The 18,119-nt window shown below is 36.2% G+C and overlaps 3 protein-coding genes across 6 annotated transcripts; 1 reads left to right on the forward strand and 2 right to left on the reverse strand.

The window, feature by feature from the left end:
• Positions 1–2,908: 2,908 nt before the first annotated feature.
• On the reverse strand, positions 2,909–4,898 carry LOC118209182 (olfactory receptor 1-like). Its single transcript, XM_035384341.1, has 3 exons — positions 4,881–4,898; positions 4,053–4,168; positions 2,909–3,883 (listed from the first exon to the last, which is right to left on the reverse strand). Exon 3 carries the CDS (start codon positions 3,857–3,859, stop codon positions 2,909–2,911), a length of 951 nt encoding a protein of 316 aa, XP_035240232.1. The 5' UTR covers positions 3,860–3,883; positions 4,053–4,168; positions 4,881–4,898.
• A 2,121-nt stretch (positions 4,899–7,019) lies between these two features.
• Positions 7,020–8,325, reverse strand: LOC118209184 (olfactory receptor 52D1-like). The gene is made up of 2 exons (XM_035384343.1): positions 8,250–8,325; positions 7,020–7,970 (listed from the first exon to the last, which is right to left on the reverse strand). The coding sequence occupies exon 2, from the start codon at positions 7,944–7,946 to the stop codon at positions 7,020–7,022; it is 927 nt and encodes a 308-aa protein (XP_035240234.1). The 5' UTR covers positions 7,947–7,970; positions 8,250–8,325.
• A 1,879-nt stretch (positions 8,326–10,204) lies between these two features.
• Positions 10,205–17,125, forward strand: LOC118209266 (olfactory receptor 52L1-like). Of its 4 annotated transcripts, none has more exons than XR_004761692.1 (3): positions 10,205–10,390; positions 12,229–14,788; positions 15,892–16,251. XR_004761692.1 is itself a non-coding variant. In XM_035384472.1 (3 exons), exon 3 carries the CDS (start codon positions 15,907–15,909, stop codon positions 16,828–16,830), a length of 924 nt encoding a protein of 307 aa, XP_035240363.1. In that variant the 5' UTR covers positions 10,210–10,390; positions 12,229–14,788; positions 15,892–15,906; the 3' UTR covers positions 16,831–17,125. The 4 variants fall into 4 exon arrangements, 2 of the variants coding, with proteins under 2 accessions (XP_035240363.1, XP_035240364.1); XR_004761693.1 differs by having other exon boundaries at positions 15,895–16,251; XM_035384472.1 differs by having other exon boundaries at positions 10,210–10,390; positions 15,892–17,125.
• Positions 17,126–18,119: the final 994 nt, after the last annotated feature.

Here is an 18,119-nt window from a genome sequence, read left to right on the forward strand (position 1 = left end):
AATCTTCCAGTTCAATGTATGCTGTCATTATGAAGGATGTCACAGCTGACACATTCTCCATGGTCACTTGGATGTAGAGTCAGTGCTGTGGAGAAGAATGTAAGGGTCTGTGAACATATTTAAAAACTGAGAAGTTAAATTCTACCGATACTCAAAGTAAATTAACATACGGTGTTGGTGAAGCATGAACATTTGAGAGTCTTTTTTCATTTATACAGAATTTACATATGAAGATAATTTAAAAACAAGATTTACATTTACGATATCTACAAATGTCTTATTTATGGTTTTTGTAGTGAAATTCAGACAGCAAAGTATCCCCTATCGAAACAGCACTGAATTGATCCAAAGTGTTTGATTGAATTGCATTTACCCTTAAACAGTCGTAGTGTGCTTGGTTGAAGTTCCTTGAAATTGTCCAAGATCTTCCTTTAACTTCTATATTTCATGCCTAAAAATTATTCAGTTTCCATTGTTTGCACTTTTTCTAAAAACCTACTATATTTTCTTTGCACAATACATTTCTGCACAATACAGTCAAATGTCATGAAATAAAAAATGTGTCCATATTAATTATGCGGCCATGGAAGAACTGATCTTGAATTACCATGGTAATAACAGATTTAAAGCTGGCTGCATTACTTAAATAATTTTTTAAAAAGACTTATAGAATACCACGATGTACAAGAATGAGAAAGTTAAAAATATTATAAATAAAAAATATTATAAATGATAAAGTTAAAAATTAGAGAACACATACAGTACGCTATCAATCTTACAAATATTTAATAGTTTCTTCTGAAAGGCTTTTTTTCCTACAGGAGGCTTTCTGAGTCATACACCATCTGGGTGACTGAATGGGATATTTCTCTGTTTGACTCTTTTATAATGACACGGCTATGTAAAAATACACACCAGTGTGTGACGTTGCAGCTCAGACCAATCAATGCCTGTGAGTTATCCAACATATTCCCGTCTATCATTAAGCCAAGTATTGTTTTTAATAATATGATATCAGATTAAACACCACAATTATCACTTCCATTTTACCCTACTGGGCCCAGTTTTTCAAAACTTGCAATCTGTATCACAATTGTCCAGATAATAAAAATTATTTGTGGATTGACTGAAAATGAGCGGACCCCACAGTTTATCCCTGGATCGGCTGGGTAGGGTCACAAAAAATGACGTTCTGATGAATCGTGGGTGCATGGCAGATGGATGAGAGGGAAATCAATTTCATTATTTTAAATTAAATTTAAAAATCTTGTCACATCTTTGAAGCTTCGTTTGTTTTCTGGTGTGCTTCATTAGGCAGTGCATGACCAGCTTTTTAAAAATGAATTTTTACAATATGAAAACATAGCCATGGGTCCACACAACAGTCTCGTGTTCACATGTGGAACATCATATTCACTCTCTGCCTTCTTGGCATGAAAGTGAGTTCCAGTAATATCAATAAAGGCAGATATTGTTGTGCTTTCCACGCAGATTATTTTCCCTCAGCAATAGTGAACCATCATTAGACGAAATCACATAATGAACGAGAAGTCAAGCTCTGCGTCTGCAAAGCAGACCATAGAAAAAAGGGGTCTGAAACAGTAGCCAATGTCTGGCATGGCCTATATGTGACCTCATTTATGTTTTTGCATGAAGTAGCTTCCATGTAGTTAACTTGGCCTACTTTTATAAAGTAGCTTTAGTTTAGTTGACTACCTTTCCCTTATTGGTAGCTGTGCTGTTGCTTAACTACTTCCAGAGTCAAGTTATTGGCAGCTTAGTTAACTACATTTTCATATTATCTTCCCCAGCATCGTTACAGGGAATAATCTGATTTTGTCAATCAGTTTTGAAAGGAACAGTAGGTGAAAATGGGAGGTTAAATTAAAACAAACTTGTGAGAATAATTCTTGGCACTTTTTTTTAAAACAAAATAAGGATGTGGGACTTTTATTTGCAATAAATATGTATTGGCTTGAAATAGCCTATTCTAGTTTACTATTTTTATTTAGGCTATCTAGTGTTGCCAACTTTTTCTCACGGAAAGTACCTAATGCATCTGAAAAAAAAGTCACTACATAATGTCATCTGTCATTTGTATATTTGTGACATCATCAGGTACTCATTAGCATATGAGCTCTTGACTCCATACCCACAAAGGTACTGAAGGAGCTATTGCTTGTTCGTAGCAAACCAATTCTTAATATAATTAACTCTTCACCGTTATCCAGCTATGTTCCCTTTTATGTATCTTCTAAAAAGGCAGAAATCAAGCCACCGCTCAAGAGATCAAATTTGGATCAGACAGACCTGGCTAAGTACAGACCTATTTCAAATCTCCCATTTCTATCATGGGTTGTTGAGAGGTTGTTGAGAAATGTGTAGCACAGCAACTCTCTTCTTTCCTACAGGATAACAATGTGTACGAGAGGTTTCAGTCAGGTTTTAGGAAGCCTCATAGTACTGAGACAGGCTTCGCCTGAGTATTGAACAATCTGTTTCTCTCCCTTGATTGTGGATGTGGATGTGGATGTTCTTGTCCTGCTTGACCTGAGTGCTGCCTTTGATATCATGGACCACCATATCATCCTCCATAGTTTAGAAAAATCAGTTGGTGTCACTTGGTAAGCCCTTCTTGTATTTTTGTTTTGAATCATGATCTACTGAATGCCCCCAGACCAGCCATTGGATAGCTGCATCATCCACAACCTCTCAAAGTATCTGAAATATCCTTCATTGCACACACTGCCAGGTGAAAAAAAAAATACTAAAACCGCAATAACTCCAGAAAGATTGATAAAACTCCAGAAAGTGAACTATCCATTTAAACTGTTCTGATTGTGCATTGCGCAAAACTCCAGGACAAATAAGAAAATATAAATAACTGAGACAGAAAATGATTTAATCATCACCTACAGTTGAGACCATTTACTTTTCCTTTACCACTAAACAGTTTGCAAATCTGAACTCTTATGGCTCTAATGCTAATTCCGTAAATGACGGGATTAAACAGCGGGGGAATTATCAGAAAGTAAAGGGACAGGAATAAGCGAGCGTTATAAGGTACTTGACTCAAGTCAAACGAAGTGTGGATGAGCTCAAATAAGACTCCCACAGAATAGTTAATCACAGTCACTAAGTGCAGGGTGCATGTTTGCAGAGCTTTGATTTGAGGTTCCTTAGAAGCAAAGAGGCAGACTCTGAGTATTTGTGCGTAGGAAAACAGTATCAGGGCAATCTGAGGACCAGGACAAACAATAATTAATGCCAGTCCAACAATGGTCTCAACACCTGTGTCAAAACAAGACATTTTCTGTAAATGAAAATTGGAACAATAAACTTCTTTTAAATGCTTTTCGCAGAATGAAAGTCTGGCAGTTGTTATCATATTAAGGGCAAAGTAAACACAGGGAACAACCCAGGATAATACAATGGCTGCAGAAACTTTTCTAGGGGACATGAGGAGGTTATAGTGTAATGGGTGACAAACAGCAACATACCGGTCATAGCTCATCACTGCTAAAATAGTGAATTCAACTATACCATACGAAAATAAACCGTATACCTGTAACAGACAATGGTTCAGAGATATTTCATAGTTCTGAGATAACAAATGGCCAAGCATAAATGGTAGTAAAACTGTACTGCCGTACAGTCCATTCACTGCTAAGTTACATATAAACAAATACATAGGTTCATGCAGCCCTCTCTCCTTGTAAATTACCAAAATTACAACAAAATTGACCAATAATATCAGAATGTATAAAAGAAGCAAACATATGAAGTATAAATATCTGTGATCTTCCAGTTCGGTGTAGGCCGTCAGTATGATGGACGTCACAGCTGATACATTCTCCATGGTCACCTGGATGTAGAGTCAGTGCTGTGGAGAAGAATGTGAGTCTTTGTGAACATGTTTTAAAACTGAGGACTTGCATCCTATGCAATATGGTGTTGGAGAAGCCTAAACATTTTAGAAGTTCTTCATTTTCATAAAATTTACATAGGAAAGCAATTTAAAGACAAAATTTACATTGACAAGATTTACAGACCTCTTATTTCCTATTTCTGTATTGAGATTCGGACAGCAAAGTGTCGCCTGTGTTTTTGGTTGAATTCCCTCGTAAACGTCCCCGTAGGTACTTCCTTTAACTTTTATATTTCAGACCTGAAAATGATTTAATTTCCATTGTTTGCACTTTTTCCAGGACCTGCTATATTATATTTTCTTTGCACATTACATTTCTACACGATACCGTCAAATGTATGAAATTCAGAAATTGTCCATATGAAACACTATGAGCCCACTGAAACAGAACGGCTGTTTAGATCCCTTAGAAGAGAGGTCATGTTAACGTGCGACACGAGTAACATGGGCACAAACTTTTGACCAATCTTTTTTAGTAAAGCTGGTTGTTTAACAGAGTGTAAAACCAGCTTATAATATATTATTTTAAGAAAACTGAGAGCAATTATCATCTGCTTTTAAATACAATTTCCCCAAATAATCTGAAATATCCTCAAATATCACACTTATGCTGATACTAATTGTCAAGGTACACAAATTTGACCATATATACCATTTTAATAATGATATTCTTCATTAACTTAATTAAATATTAAATTATCATTATCCATTCTGATAATCATATACCTGCAACCGATTTGAAGCAGGCTGCATTATTCAAAGACTGATGGAATACCACTGATGCACAAAAAAAGAGAACATTAAAAATGTTATAAAGAATAATTAAAGTTTTTAAATAAAGTCAAATTTTATATAAATAAAGTTTAAAATATAGAGAGCACATACAGTAAAAAATCTGTCAAATAATTGTTTCTTTCAAAAGGCCTTTTTCCTGAAAGCTTTGAGATCTTACAGTTCTGATGTCAAATGCCGCATCTGAATAATTGAAAGGGACATTTCTATCTGAGACCCTTTTATAATGACATGACCATGTAAAAATACACACCAGCATGTGACGTTACAGCTCAGACCAATCAACACCTGTGAGGTATCCCAACATATTCCCATCTCTCATTAAGCCAAGTGTTGTTTTTAATACTATGATATTATGTTATATCTATATGTAACACCCAATGATTGCTGCTATTTTACAGTCATGAGCCCAGTTTTTCAAAGCTTATAATCTTGATCACAATTGTCACGATAATAGTGCTGTGCAGGTTGAATGAATATCAGTGGACCTCCTGGTTTATTTGTCAATCGTGTAAAATAAATGATTGTTTTAAATAAATTTAAAAAATATATTGTTACATCTTTGAAGCTTCATATGTTTTCTGAAATGCCTCATTAGGCAGTGTTTCAGAGTAGCGGAACTACATGTAGGCCTAACAGAGCTGCCACAAGCTACACTACATTTGCCAGTATCAGGTGGTAGCTTAAAGGGGAACTGCACCCAAAAAATATATTTTCCCCATTATTCTATAAGCCCGTTGTGTAAATGTTTTTATCATCAGCTGTTTTCTACATTCCTTTGAAAGAGCAATTCCTTTGGAACTTTTATTTCCATTTTGTGGCTTGGATTTTTATTTTTTTTTGTATTTTTCTTAAACATGTCAGCTATGTAGGCCCATATCCCATTGAGAAATAATGATTTTATCCCGGTGCAGATTTACGAATTGGATTAAATCATTAGGTCAGGTGGTTAGTGGTGGGTGTTTGATGATAATGTGCAGATTAATGTGATTAATCTGATTAATCAGACCTGACCAGATAATGAAATCCCCATTATTGCAATCCAGGATCAAACTGAACCTACAGTTTTTTCGCCAGTTTTTTCAAAACGTATAAAGGATCATTCTGACCAAGCTACCATAAGGGCAATATTTTAAAATCCATCTATCCATAAATCTGTTTCTATCTGTTGGGCCAAATAATAACAGCATGCATGTTCAGGGAAACATGACATCAGGATAGACAGTATACTGTGGCACATACAGTGGGTTTTGTGACATACTCCATCTCCAGTGACCCTAAAAAATGCTCCACTTGCATAGAACCACAAAGCAATCAGAACTCGTTCCTCTACAGTCAAGGAAGAACTTCTTACGGCATTTTTTTTACAGGTGCCTAAGACTTTTCCACAGTACTGTATATATATATATATATATATATATATATACACATACACACATGTACATACATATGTACATATGTGTCATCTCTCAATATTTCATTTAAAACTGAAGAAGTTTCAATTTCATTTTTGCATTTTCACCCATATATGTATTTGTGGCACTTGATTTCTACATAAATTATGAATATAATCTGATCTAAATTTTGTAAATGGTACAGGTGTGTCACATGCGGCCTTTCTGGGTGTGCAGTGTTGGCTGCCGCATGGAGAGAGAGAGGGAGCACCCACACCAACATGAAATTAAACAAATCAAACACCTTCACCCTTCCACCTCACGGGCTCCAGGCAAAAAACAATGAACTAAAACAACAAACTAAAATGACAAAGGTAAAAGGAAGCAAGAATGAGCGACAGTTTTTCAGCTGGCTGCTTGTAGCGGGCCAGCTTGTCATGTGACCAGCTCCTCCAGCTTTTCAGCGGAAGTTTAATTTCTTTTTGTGCTCAGAAAAATTTAACTCAAAGACTCACTCTCTCGGTGTGTGGTCCCGGTCTGGGCCGCGTACTCTGGAGAAGAACACACCTTTAAGCACCAGGGCTGGTTAGCTAATAACATAACATAACATAAAATAATTAAGATCCATCAATGAGGTCACTGGGGTGAAAAAAACCAAAAAAGACAAAACACCATAAGGAAGAATCAGACACACATGTCTTCCAGATGAAATTAATGAAAAATTATACTTCACAATACAGATATTTATTTAACCATCCAGACAAGATATTTTCAATATTATAATATTTATAATATTACATCACCTGTTACATTACTTTGTGAAACAAGGTACAGCCTTACTAAGTATATTTAAATAACAGAGACAGAAAGTGTTTTCATTATCACCTTGAGCGTGGTTCACTTATTTATTTTTTACCACCGAACAATTTGAAAATCTGAACTCTAATGGCCTGAATGCTAATTCCATAAATGACAGGATTAAACAGTGGGGGAATTATCAGATAATAAAGGGACATGAATATGCGAGCTTTATATGGTACATGACTCATGTTGAAACGGCCCTGGATGACGTCAAAAAAGCATCCAAGAGAATAGTTTATCACAGTCAGTAAGTGTGGGGTGCACGTTTGAATAGCTTTGGTTTGAGATTCCTTAGAAGCGAAGAGGCAGATTCTGAGTATTTGTGCATAGGAAAACAGTATCATGACGATCTGAGAACAGGGTGAAACAAAAACTGATGCCAGTCCAACAATGTTCTGAATGGTCGTATCAAAACAAGACAGTTTAAATAAAGAAAAATTGCTACAATGCGTTCTTTCTATGATCCTGCCACAAAATGTACCCCGTACTGTGAATATGAAAAGAAGGGCATTGTAAATGAAGGGAATCACCCAGGATAATTCAATCGCTGCATATACCTTTTTAGGAGACATAAGAACATGATAGTGTAACGGGTGACAAATAGCAACATACCGGTCATAGCTCATCACTGCTAAAATAGTAAATTCAACTATAGCATATGAGTGTAAACAATATATCTGTAATTGACAATTGGTCAGAGATACTTCATAATGGTGAGATAACAAAAGGACAAGCATAGATGGTAATAAAGATGTACTTCCGTACACTCCATTCACTGCTAAGTTACATATAAACAAATACATGGGCTCATGCAGACCTCTCTCAATGTATATTACTGTTATTAGTACTGAATTGGCCGCTATTATCATAATGTATAAAAGAAGGAAACATATGAAGTATAAATATCTGTGATCTTCCAGTTCAGTGTAGGCCGTCATTATGAAGGACGTCACTGCTGATACATTCTCCATGGTCACCTGGATGTAGAGTCAGTACTGTGGAGAAGAATGTGAGGGTTTGTCAATGTCATACCTTAAGATTGAGAACCTACATTCTGCTGAAACTTCATTAAACTAACATACTGTATAGGTGAAGCACTTAGAGTTATTTAAACTAAATTCATCAATGTGTGATGTTACAGCTCAGATAATAACCTGCGTCACTTACAGAATAAAAGAAAGCACCTCTATACAATGCATTTTATGTACATGACTGAAAAGGTTTATGAAAATATACAGAGGATACATACACTATAACTATATTTAGGTAATTACCTGTTTCCTTCAAAATGTTTTTTTGCCTTCGGAGAAAAGCAAAAGTCTTCACAGTTCTGTCGTTATACACCACATCTGGATGACTGAGAGATATATTTCTACCTTTGAGTCTTTTATAATGTCACAACCATGTAACAATACACACCAGTGTGTGACGTTACAGCTCAGACCAATCAACACCTGTGAGGTATCCAACATATTCCCATCTCTCATTAAGATTGGTCTTGTTTTTGAGACTGTTCAGAAAAGCTGCATGCGTCCATGAGAAAAGGCTGTTGTGGTGCTAAACCTCAATAAAAATGACTTTGGATTTTCATCTTGGTGATGTCTGAGATGGAAAACAAACAAACAAACAATGACATGCAGATGGGCGACAAATTAAAGAAAAAACCAACATAAAGTTTCTTAGTAAGGTGTTGGGCTACCATGAGCCGGCAGAATAGCTTATGTGCGCCTTGGCATAGATCTGCAAGTCTCTAGAGCTCTACTGGAGGGAAGGAACACCATTCTTCCAAAAGATACTTCCATTACTCATTTGGTGTTTTGATGCTGGTGGTGAAGAGTGCTATCTAACACGTTGATCCAAACTCTCCCATAAATGTCCAATTGGGTTTAGATCTGGTGACTGCGAAGGCCATAGCTTATGATTCACATCATTTTCATACTCATCAAACCATTCAGTGACACCCCATGCCCTGTGGATTGGGGCATTGTCATCCTGGAAGAAACCACACCAATCAGAATATAAATGATTCATCATAGGATAAAGGTTATCACTCAGAATTACTTTTGCAGTGACCCTTCCCTCTAAGGGAACCAGTGGACCCAAACCATGCCAAAAAAGCGCCCTCCACAGCATAAACACAGCCAGTTGGAACGTGCCCATCGCATTGTATACTACCGCAAAGGACCCACTCGCATATCCAAGCTCAACCATCCCTCTTAGCTCCTCACTCCTCACTCCTTCAATGAGCATTTAACAGGTTGGAATGTCCTTGAAGCTGGCGGACCTCGATTTATTTCTGGGTCAGGCAAGGACCAAGGAGACAAGGACGCATAAAATAAACCACTGGAATGGCACGTAATACAAATGTTTTGTTAAAATAAATTAGGCAAGTAGCCTACATTTGCTGCACAAGTGCACTGTTTTGTTTTTGCTGGTTTTAGGTTAAACGCACTCATGCATAGAAAAGAATAGACGTAATGCCCCTGTTGCATTCAACCACACGTTTTCTCAAATAAACATGATTGGAGCAGGATAAGGAAACAAAAAACACTTAAATCAAACTGCATTCAAAATACAAGTTTCGTTAGGTCGTCTGTCCATTATAGGTTACTGTAGAAGTCAAGAAAGCGGATTTATAGCTGGAGATTTACCATTCTGTAGCTTTTCATTTCAATCCTAATTTGGTACACCTGATTCCGCTCATTGGTAGCTCAATGGGATCTCTAAGCTGTTGGATAAGATGTGCTTTAGGGTTGGAGTGTAGACCTACAGGATGGTAGATCTCCAGGAACAGGGTTGGGCAGCATTCCTCTAGCTGTTGAATGAGGTGTGCTTTGTTAGTTTTGAAATAAAAACCCACAGGATAGATCTCCAGGAACAGAAGATATATATATAGGTTTATATATATATATAATATTAAATAAAACTGAAATGCATTTGTAAAAATAGCAACAAAATATAGTTCCTCATAATTTCCAAAATGATACATACAGGGGAACTTAAATCAAATCAATTTTATTTGTTTTTTGCTTTTTACAAAGAACAATCACAAAGAAGCTTTTCAGAGTGACAGAAAGAAAAATGGGCAAAAGTCAGGCCTGAAAAAAAACAAAAAAAAACTCCCCGGTGTAAGAAAAACAGTGAAACGGTGGTGATAAAAAAAAACTAGAGTGACTGAACGTGTAGGCGTATTGAACGTAACCCAGCTATGACATCACCGACTGATTACAGCCAATGGGTTTACACGGGCCAGTCCTTTATAAAAAAAAAGCTTGAGTGAAGATTCCATTCTGCAAGTGTGTTGTCTGCAAAACAGCAGCACAATTAGTGCTACAAGCTACAACAAGTAAAAGATTTATCATTAAAATTTTTATCATTTTTAAAAGAGGCCAATACTGAATAAAATATCTGCTCGGTATGTATGCATTTTATATTTTTGCTCAAATGTTTGCTTCTCTTTAAATGTCTTTTTAAAGCATAAATATTATTAGTATTAAAATATCTTATTCTGCTAACATATTATTATTATTATTATTATTATTATTATGAAAGTTAGTATGAGTAGGAATAGACTAATATTATAATTATTTTGCTGCTGTGATTTTGAATGCTTTACTTGCCCCTTTAATTGCTCTAATAGCCCAGCAAATACAGCATTACTGATAATGCTATTATAAAACCATCCTAGTGATCATAATGCAATGGATTTGTGCAAAAGTGGCAGTTAGCAAAGCCTGGCTTCATTACTATGGCTAGCATGGTTTTATTCCAGTTGCACATTCACGGTCAGCTGGACCTGTGCAAGCTGCACTTGTTCAACTGTTTTTTCAGCTGGGAGCTAGACTTTTTCAACAATGGTCAGTTCAGAATTTTTACAAACTTACAGATTGAATGTGGGTAGCCCAGTCAACAAATAAACGCATAAAACTTGAACAGTTTAGATTAATCTGAATGGATCAGTTATTCTGTGAGAAAAGACTATATTTACATACTTTCAAATACCCCTTGCCCATACTGGCATAAGGTAAAATAACAGTAAAATCCCTGCTTTATTTTGCCGAGAAATCGTGCAGTGTCTATGCCCATCAGCACTGTATGCCAGTGTCTCTACATCTATGCTTTCTTTTGAAGGAAAAACAACACTAACATCAGACATAAAATCAGCTCTTTGTAGTCCGTCATGTTTGAATCCATGTAAAAAAAAAAAAAAAAGCCTGTGAAACTCAAAATGTGTTGCAATGTTGATGACTTCAGTCTTCTGTATGTCCAGGGTTCCAAAAGGCCATTGTAGTATAATTTAAAAGCCCAATCGAGCCGCCCATACCAGCTTCAATCTATTCGGTCAAATTCGGCTGGGCCAGTCAACGTGGCACTGCAGAAGGGGAAAATTCGGGGAAAATTCATATGCTCTGGTCAGATCACCAATTGCAGATATAATTTTTTGTGGGAATTTGATCAGGACAGATATAGCGCCATGTGATGCTTAACCCCTTTGCGCAGTAATGCTGTATATTTATTCTATGTTTAGTCACACAAATTGATTGTAGAATTACACCAGGCACAATGGTACAGAAGAATTCATCTTGTTTATTTTGCTATTCAGTGAGCAGCATTTTTCTTCACTGTACTGGGATACCTTTGGGCTACTGTTGGCTTTATCTTGTTGCTATGACATAATACAAAATTTTGGTGGTGAATTGATATTTTTATGAACTCCCAGATGGACGCTATTGTCCAATGGCTCGTGCTTAGCAGGGTATAGTTGCAGATGAGCCTGCAGGGAGGGGGGTGCTTGTTAAATGGACGACCAGAGCAACAATGGTGGCACTCAGAAATTCTGTATTTAACACAATTGTCCTGTATCGTCTTCTTCGTGCAACAAGCCCAAATTTCTTCATAATTTAAAATAATGTGCTTTAAGCATATGAACATAAAAAGATTCCCACCCAACACAAAATAAAGCTTGTAAATTCAATGTGTAATTACTATTTAATTTATTCAGGTGTTACAAGTCAACAGAGAATGTCTGCTGAAAGAATAAATATTTTAATCCACTAAATTTGTTCAAATATGAATGTTACCAAGCTCATATGCAATGGGAAGTACTTGTAAAGGCTGAATGTCCTTTGCCACTGAACACCCTGCTCTCGCATTGAAGTAGATGCATTCTAATTTATTTATTTTTTAAACTGCAGTCCTTTTTCCTGTTCAAATAAAAAATGATACATAAATTCCTGTCATTTTTCTCTGTAGGATTCATTGTACAACTAAAGCATGGAGAATGGATCAGTGGTGACGTCATTCATATTGAAGGCATACACTGAACTGGAGGACCATAGATATCTATACTTCACAGGTTTCCTGTTATTAATCATCCTTTTGTTATTCACCAATACAATCCTTATTACAGTAATTTACATTGAGCGAGGTCTCCATGAACCCATGTACTTTTTTATGTGTAATTTAGCAGTGAATGGAATTTATGGCAGTATATCTCTATTACCATCAATACTTAGATATTTAATGTCTCATACATATGAAATATCTCTGACTGCTTGTCTTTTACAGATCTTTTGTATACACACACATACTGCAGTTGAATTTTGTATTTTAGCAGTGATGGGCTATGACCGATATGTTGCCACTTGTCGTCCACTACACTATCACCAATCAATGTCTCATAGAAGAGTGTGGACACTCATTGCATTATCTTGGATTTATCCAAATATTATTTTTGGGCTGTACTTCATATTAACGGTACAACGTACATTTTGTGAAACGATCATAGAAAAGTTGCATTGTATGAACTTTTCATTAGTCAAACTGTCTTGTCTTCAAATCTCTATTCAGAGCATAGTTGGCTCTGTTGTAACTGTTTTTTTACTTGCTCCACATTTGTTCATGATATTATTTTCATATGCACAAATATTCAGAATCTGCCTGTCTGCTTCTAAAGAATGTCAGACCAAAGCTATTCAAACATGCACCCCACACCTACTGGCTGTTATTAACTATGTCGTGGGGTTATTATTTGAATTTATCCAGGATCGTTTCAACATGAGTCATGTACCTTATAAAGCTCGCATATTCATGTCTCTTTATTTTCTGATAATTCCCCCATTGTTTAATCCTGTCATTTATGGAATTAGGATTCAAGCCATACGAGTTCAGATTTTCAAACTGTTCAGTCCAAGAAAAAGAACTTAACTCCACTGCAAGGGGTTGATGAAATAGTCTCATGCCAATGTAATTATTTAAGCATATTATTGAGCCAATAAACCAAAACAAGCTCAAATGGAATTCCAGTGGGTGGCAGGATCAATGAACAGTATGAACACTGGTCTGGGTGATTTAACCTCAACAAAGGATAATTTTGTCAATATTTGCAGATGTGGCAACATGAGAAGAAAGCTTAATTTCGAAGTGTTCAGGCTCCCGTTCCCTCCATTTGCATTTTAGAATTGATTAGACACTGTAAAACTGTTTTGTATAGATCTCTGTTATATAAATTGAGTAAAATAACATAATTGTCATGACATTAGATATAATCATCATTTGATTACAAATGTGAGTAGACGGAAAATGTATTCATGGTTTGATTAGATATTGGTAGTTGTTATTTTTGGTAATTGTTATTTTTAAATAAATACCTTCTACAAATAATGTATTGTTTCTCGATGGCTTCTTATTAAATAATAAAATTAATTGTTTTCTGCCACTTGACATAAATTACTTTCATTCATAGAACACCAGAAAAATTCTATCAGTTTATTGACAGTAATAAAGTAAATATTTATCTTCATTAATAATAAGACAGCTTTTTCTCTTTTTTTTTGCAACAGAAGACATTTCAAATGTGTAATTGAACTAGGTCTTAAGTGAAGCCACAGAAAGAAACATTTGCCAAAAAAACTACAAAACATTCCCTTTCCTTCCTTGGTGATCCAAAAGGTTTCAACAATTCTCACAGCTATTTTCTCGTCAATAGCTTTGAATTCACTGGCATATGCACTTTTGCATTCCAATATGTCACTTCACATATTATTCACATTATTAATGGAAAACTCCAGGGTAAAACATGTTTACATTGTTATAATATGCCTGTTTGTAAAACGTACTTATCTTATTCAATACCTATTTCAGCCTGCACTTAGAGTAGCAAAGCTGAGGATTTGTGAGAAGGCTACAGAAACTGAGCAAATATTCCATACATTTAACTAAATGTTTCATGCATTTAGTTGAATATTTAGCTAAATGCTTTATACCTTTAGTAACTGTTACATTTACCTTATAATTTTAGGATAGTTCATTTAATATTTACTGTCATTTCAAAGATCATATACGTAGAAAAAAGGGACATTATTTGTTAAGTGTGAGAAATAAAGAGATACTCTGTTTAAATGTGGTAAAAAATGCATGGTAAAATAATAGGGTAACTGGAAACGTTTATTGCCATTACAATATGGTATGAACATTAAGAAAATAAAACTTGCTTGCACAATTTTAAAACAGTGGCAAAACAAATTGTCCATTAATATTCTACAGAGACCACCCAATCACAATCCTCGGGAGAACTGCGTAATTATATCTGTTGTATCGCTAAGTAGCCCAGCTATGACATCACCAGCTGTTTACAGCTGCTGCATTTACATGGGCCAGGCCTTTATAAAAAGCTGAAAAAAGACTCCGCTCCACAAGTGTGTTGTCTGAAGTGTGTTGTCTGCAGAAAACCACATGATCAGCAGGACCACTTACTACATGCAAAGAAATGACCATTTTAAAGGAGGCCAATACTAAGTGAAATATCTGCTGGGTATGTATGAATTTTTTTTTAATTCCTGCTGAGATTTTGTCTGTTTGTCAAACACATCGCACATGTAAGGAAATTATTTGTATTTATTTTTGTAATATTAGAACTTATATATTACAAAAATATTTATTGCTATTTCAAGGTGCTATTTGTCCACATATGAAAATTGTAGTTCACATTTTTAAAATATCAGCTGCAAGTTTTTAAAAAATAAAATTTCACGTGATGTCACATGTTTTGTTTTTACATGTTGAAATTTTCATTCACGTGAAAAATCATGTATGAAAATGTCCGGGTCACATGTGACATGTGGATATTTTACTTCACATGTGAAATTGATTTTTTTGTAAGTGTGTCTACATCTGTCAACACTGCATTTGCAAACAGATGCTTCTTTTTGAAGGAAAAACAAAATGGCAGCATCAGATATAAAATAAGTTCCTTGTACTCTGTCATGGTTAAATTCACCTAAAAGGCTAGCGATACCCAAAATGCATTGCCCTATGCATCTATTCGCCTCAAATATGGATGGGCTCAAATGTGCTACTTCAAAAAGGGGTAGATGTGGGTAAAGGATGCAAGGGAATTTATAGCCAATCAGATGCCCTGGCTAGGTCACCAGTTGGAGAGGTAATATTTGTGGAAATGTGTTCAGGACACTGCAGTTAAAACCCCAACAGTTAGAAATAGTTCCATGTGGTGCTTAAAGACAACAGTGGGTCAGCACTAATGTTTCATGAGTCCTGTGAGGAACTTTGAAAATTGCTTCAGATGATTCTGTGAGGAACTTTGAAAATTGCTTCAGATGATTCTATGAGAAACTTTGAAAATTGCTTCAGATGATTCTCTTCATTAATTAATATCTGTTGTGAGCATACATGTCTTAATATGCTGCTTTAAATTTGTTTAAATATGAATGTTACCATTTTCCTTGTCAATTAAAAGTTGATATGCATAGGTCAGAATTTGTAAAGATTTGATACAGTTTTTCACTGAAGTACTCTATTGTTACATCATGCAAGATGCATCCAAACATGCTGATATAAAAAAACTGCAGTTAATATTCTAGGACGAAATGATTAATAATTTAATGTTATTTTTCTCAGCAGGACAACCAGACCATGGAGAATGTATCAGTGGTGACGTCATTCATATTGCAGCCATTTACTGAACTGGAAGACCACAGATATTTATACTTCACAAGTTTCCTGTTATTGTTCATGCTTATGGTATTAACAAATTTAATTCTCATTACAGTAATTTACATTGACAGAGGTCTCCATGAACCCATGTATTTTTTAATATGTAATTTAGCAATGAATGGAATTTATGGCAGTTTATCTTTATTCCCATCGGTACTTGTTAATTTAATGTCTCATACTTATGAAATATCTCTGACTGCTTGCCTTTTACAGATCTTTTGTATACACACATATGCTGCAGTTGAATTTAGTAGTTTAGCAGTGATGGGCTATGACCGGTTCGTTGCCATTTGTCATCCATTACACTATCACCAATTAATGTCTCATAGAAAAGTGTGCACCCTTATGGCATTATCCTGGATTTATCCTTGCATTCTTTTTGGACTTTATTTCATATTAACTGTACAGCGGACATTTTGTGCCAGGATCATAGAAAAAGTGTATTGTGTGAATTTTGAATTAGTCAAACTGTCTTGTTTCGAAACTACTATTCAGAGCAAAGTTGGCTTCGTCGTAACTATTTTTGTAATTGTTCCACAGCTGATCATGATACTATTTTCCTATGCACAGATACTCAGAATCTGCCTGCTTGCTTCTAAGGAATCTCAGGCCAAAGCTATTCAAACATGCACCCCGCACATACTGGCTGTGATTAACAATGCAGTGGGTATACTCTTTGAAATCATGCAGACTCGTTTCAACGTGAGTCATATACCTAATAAAGCTCTCATATTCATGTCCCTTTACGTTATGATATTTCCCCCATTGTTTAATCCTGTCATTTATGGAATTAGCATTCAAACAATCAGGGCCCAGATTGTCAAACTGTTTAGTGCTAAATAACTTGACTTCACCTGAGGTGATGATGACCTAGTCGCATGTTTAATTCTTTAACACATGTAAGCCAATTACCTAAAAATGCAATGCAAAGTCTGCACGCTGGTTCCTTTGTAGCATGACAAGAAAGCTGTTATTATTCCTGCCAGGAGCACTCAAGCCCTTTTCCCATTTTTATTTTATAAATTCGCAGACACTCTGACTCAGAGACCAAAACACCAGTTACTTGGTAATTATTGAATCACATTTGATGTCTATTTTACAATATTTTTAAATAAAGCTGTCCTTGATTTTGTTTTCATTGTGTTGTCTTGCTCACTAATTTGTTTAGCATGACACAGTTTTAAAATAGTACTCCATAATCATCTGACAATATTTAGCAGTAATTATATGAATTTTCACACGGGTCGAACTGTTGCCAATGGACCAATCCTATTGGTAACACTTCCTTTTACATTCAACTAAGCACTAGGCATTTACCAGGTAATATGTGGGAGGAATAATACATAATTGGGTAATTTTCATTGGTAAAAACTAGGTAAATACTAAGAAGGTGAACCATTTAAATCCCAGGGTTAAAACTCTATACAGTACAGACATGGGTTCGAAGCTTGAAATAAAGAGCAAATAAAGAGGGCCTGCAGCCTCTCCTCCACTACACACCCTTTCTGTCTCCTCTCCTCCACTACACTCCCTTTCTCTCTGTCTCCTCTCCTCCACTACACACCCTTTCTGTCTCCTCTCCTCCACTACACACCCTTTCTGTCTCCTCTCCTCCACTACACATCCTTTCTGTCTCCTCTCCTCCACTACACACCCTTTCTCTCTGTCTCCTCTACTACACACCCTTTCTATCTCCTCTCCTCCACTACACACCCTTTCTCTCTGTCTCCTCTCTTCCACTACACACCCTTTCTCTCTGTCTCCTCTCCTCCACTACACACCCTTTCTGTCTCCTCTCCTCCACTACACACCCTTTCTCTCTGTCTCCTCTACTACACACCCTTTCTGTCTCCTCTCCTCCACTACACACCCTTTCTGTCTCCTCTCCTCCACTACACACCCTTTCTGTCTCCTCTCCTCCACTACACACCCTTTCTGTCTCCTCTCCTCCACTACACACCCTTTCTGTCTCCTCTCCTCCACTACACTCCCTTTCTGTCTCCTCTCCTCCACTACACACCCTTTCTGTCTCCTCTCCTTCACTACACACCCTTTCTCTCTGTCTCCTCTCCTCTACTACACTCCCTTTATCTGTCTCCTCTCCTCCACTACACTCCCTTTCTCTCTGTCTC

The sequence above is a fragment of the Anguilla anguilla genome, chromosome 12 (assembly GCF_013347855.1).
Source record: "Anguilla anguilla isolate fAngAng1 chromosome 12, fAngAng1.pri, whole genome shotgun sequence".
NCBI classification, from domain to species: domain Eukaryota; kingdom Metazoa; phylum Chordata; class Actinopteri; order Anguilliformes; family Anguillidae; genus Anguilla; species Anguilla anguilla.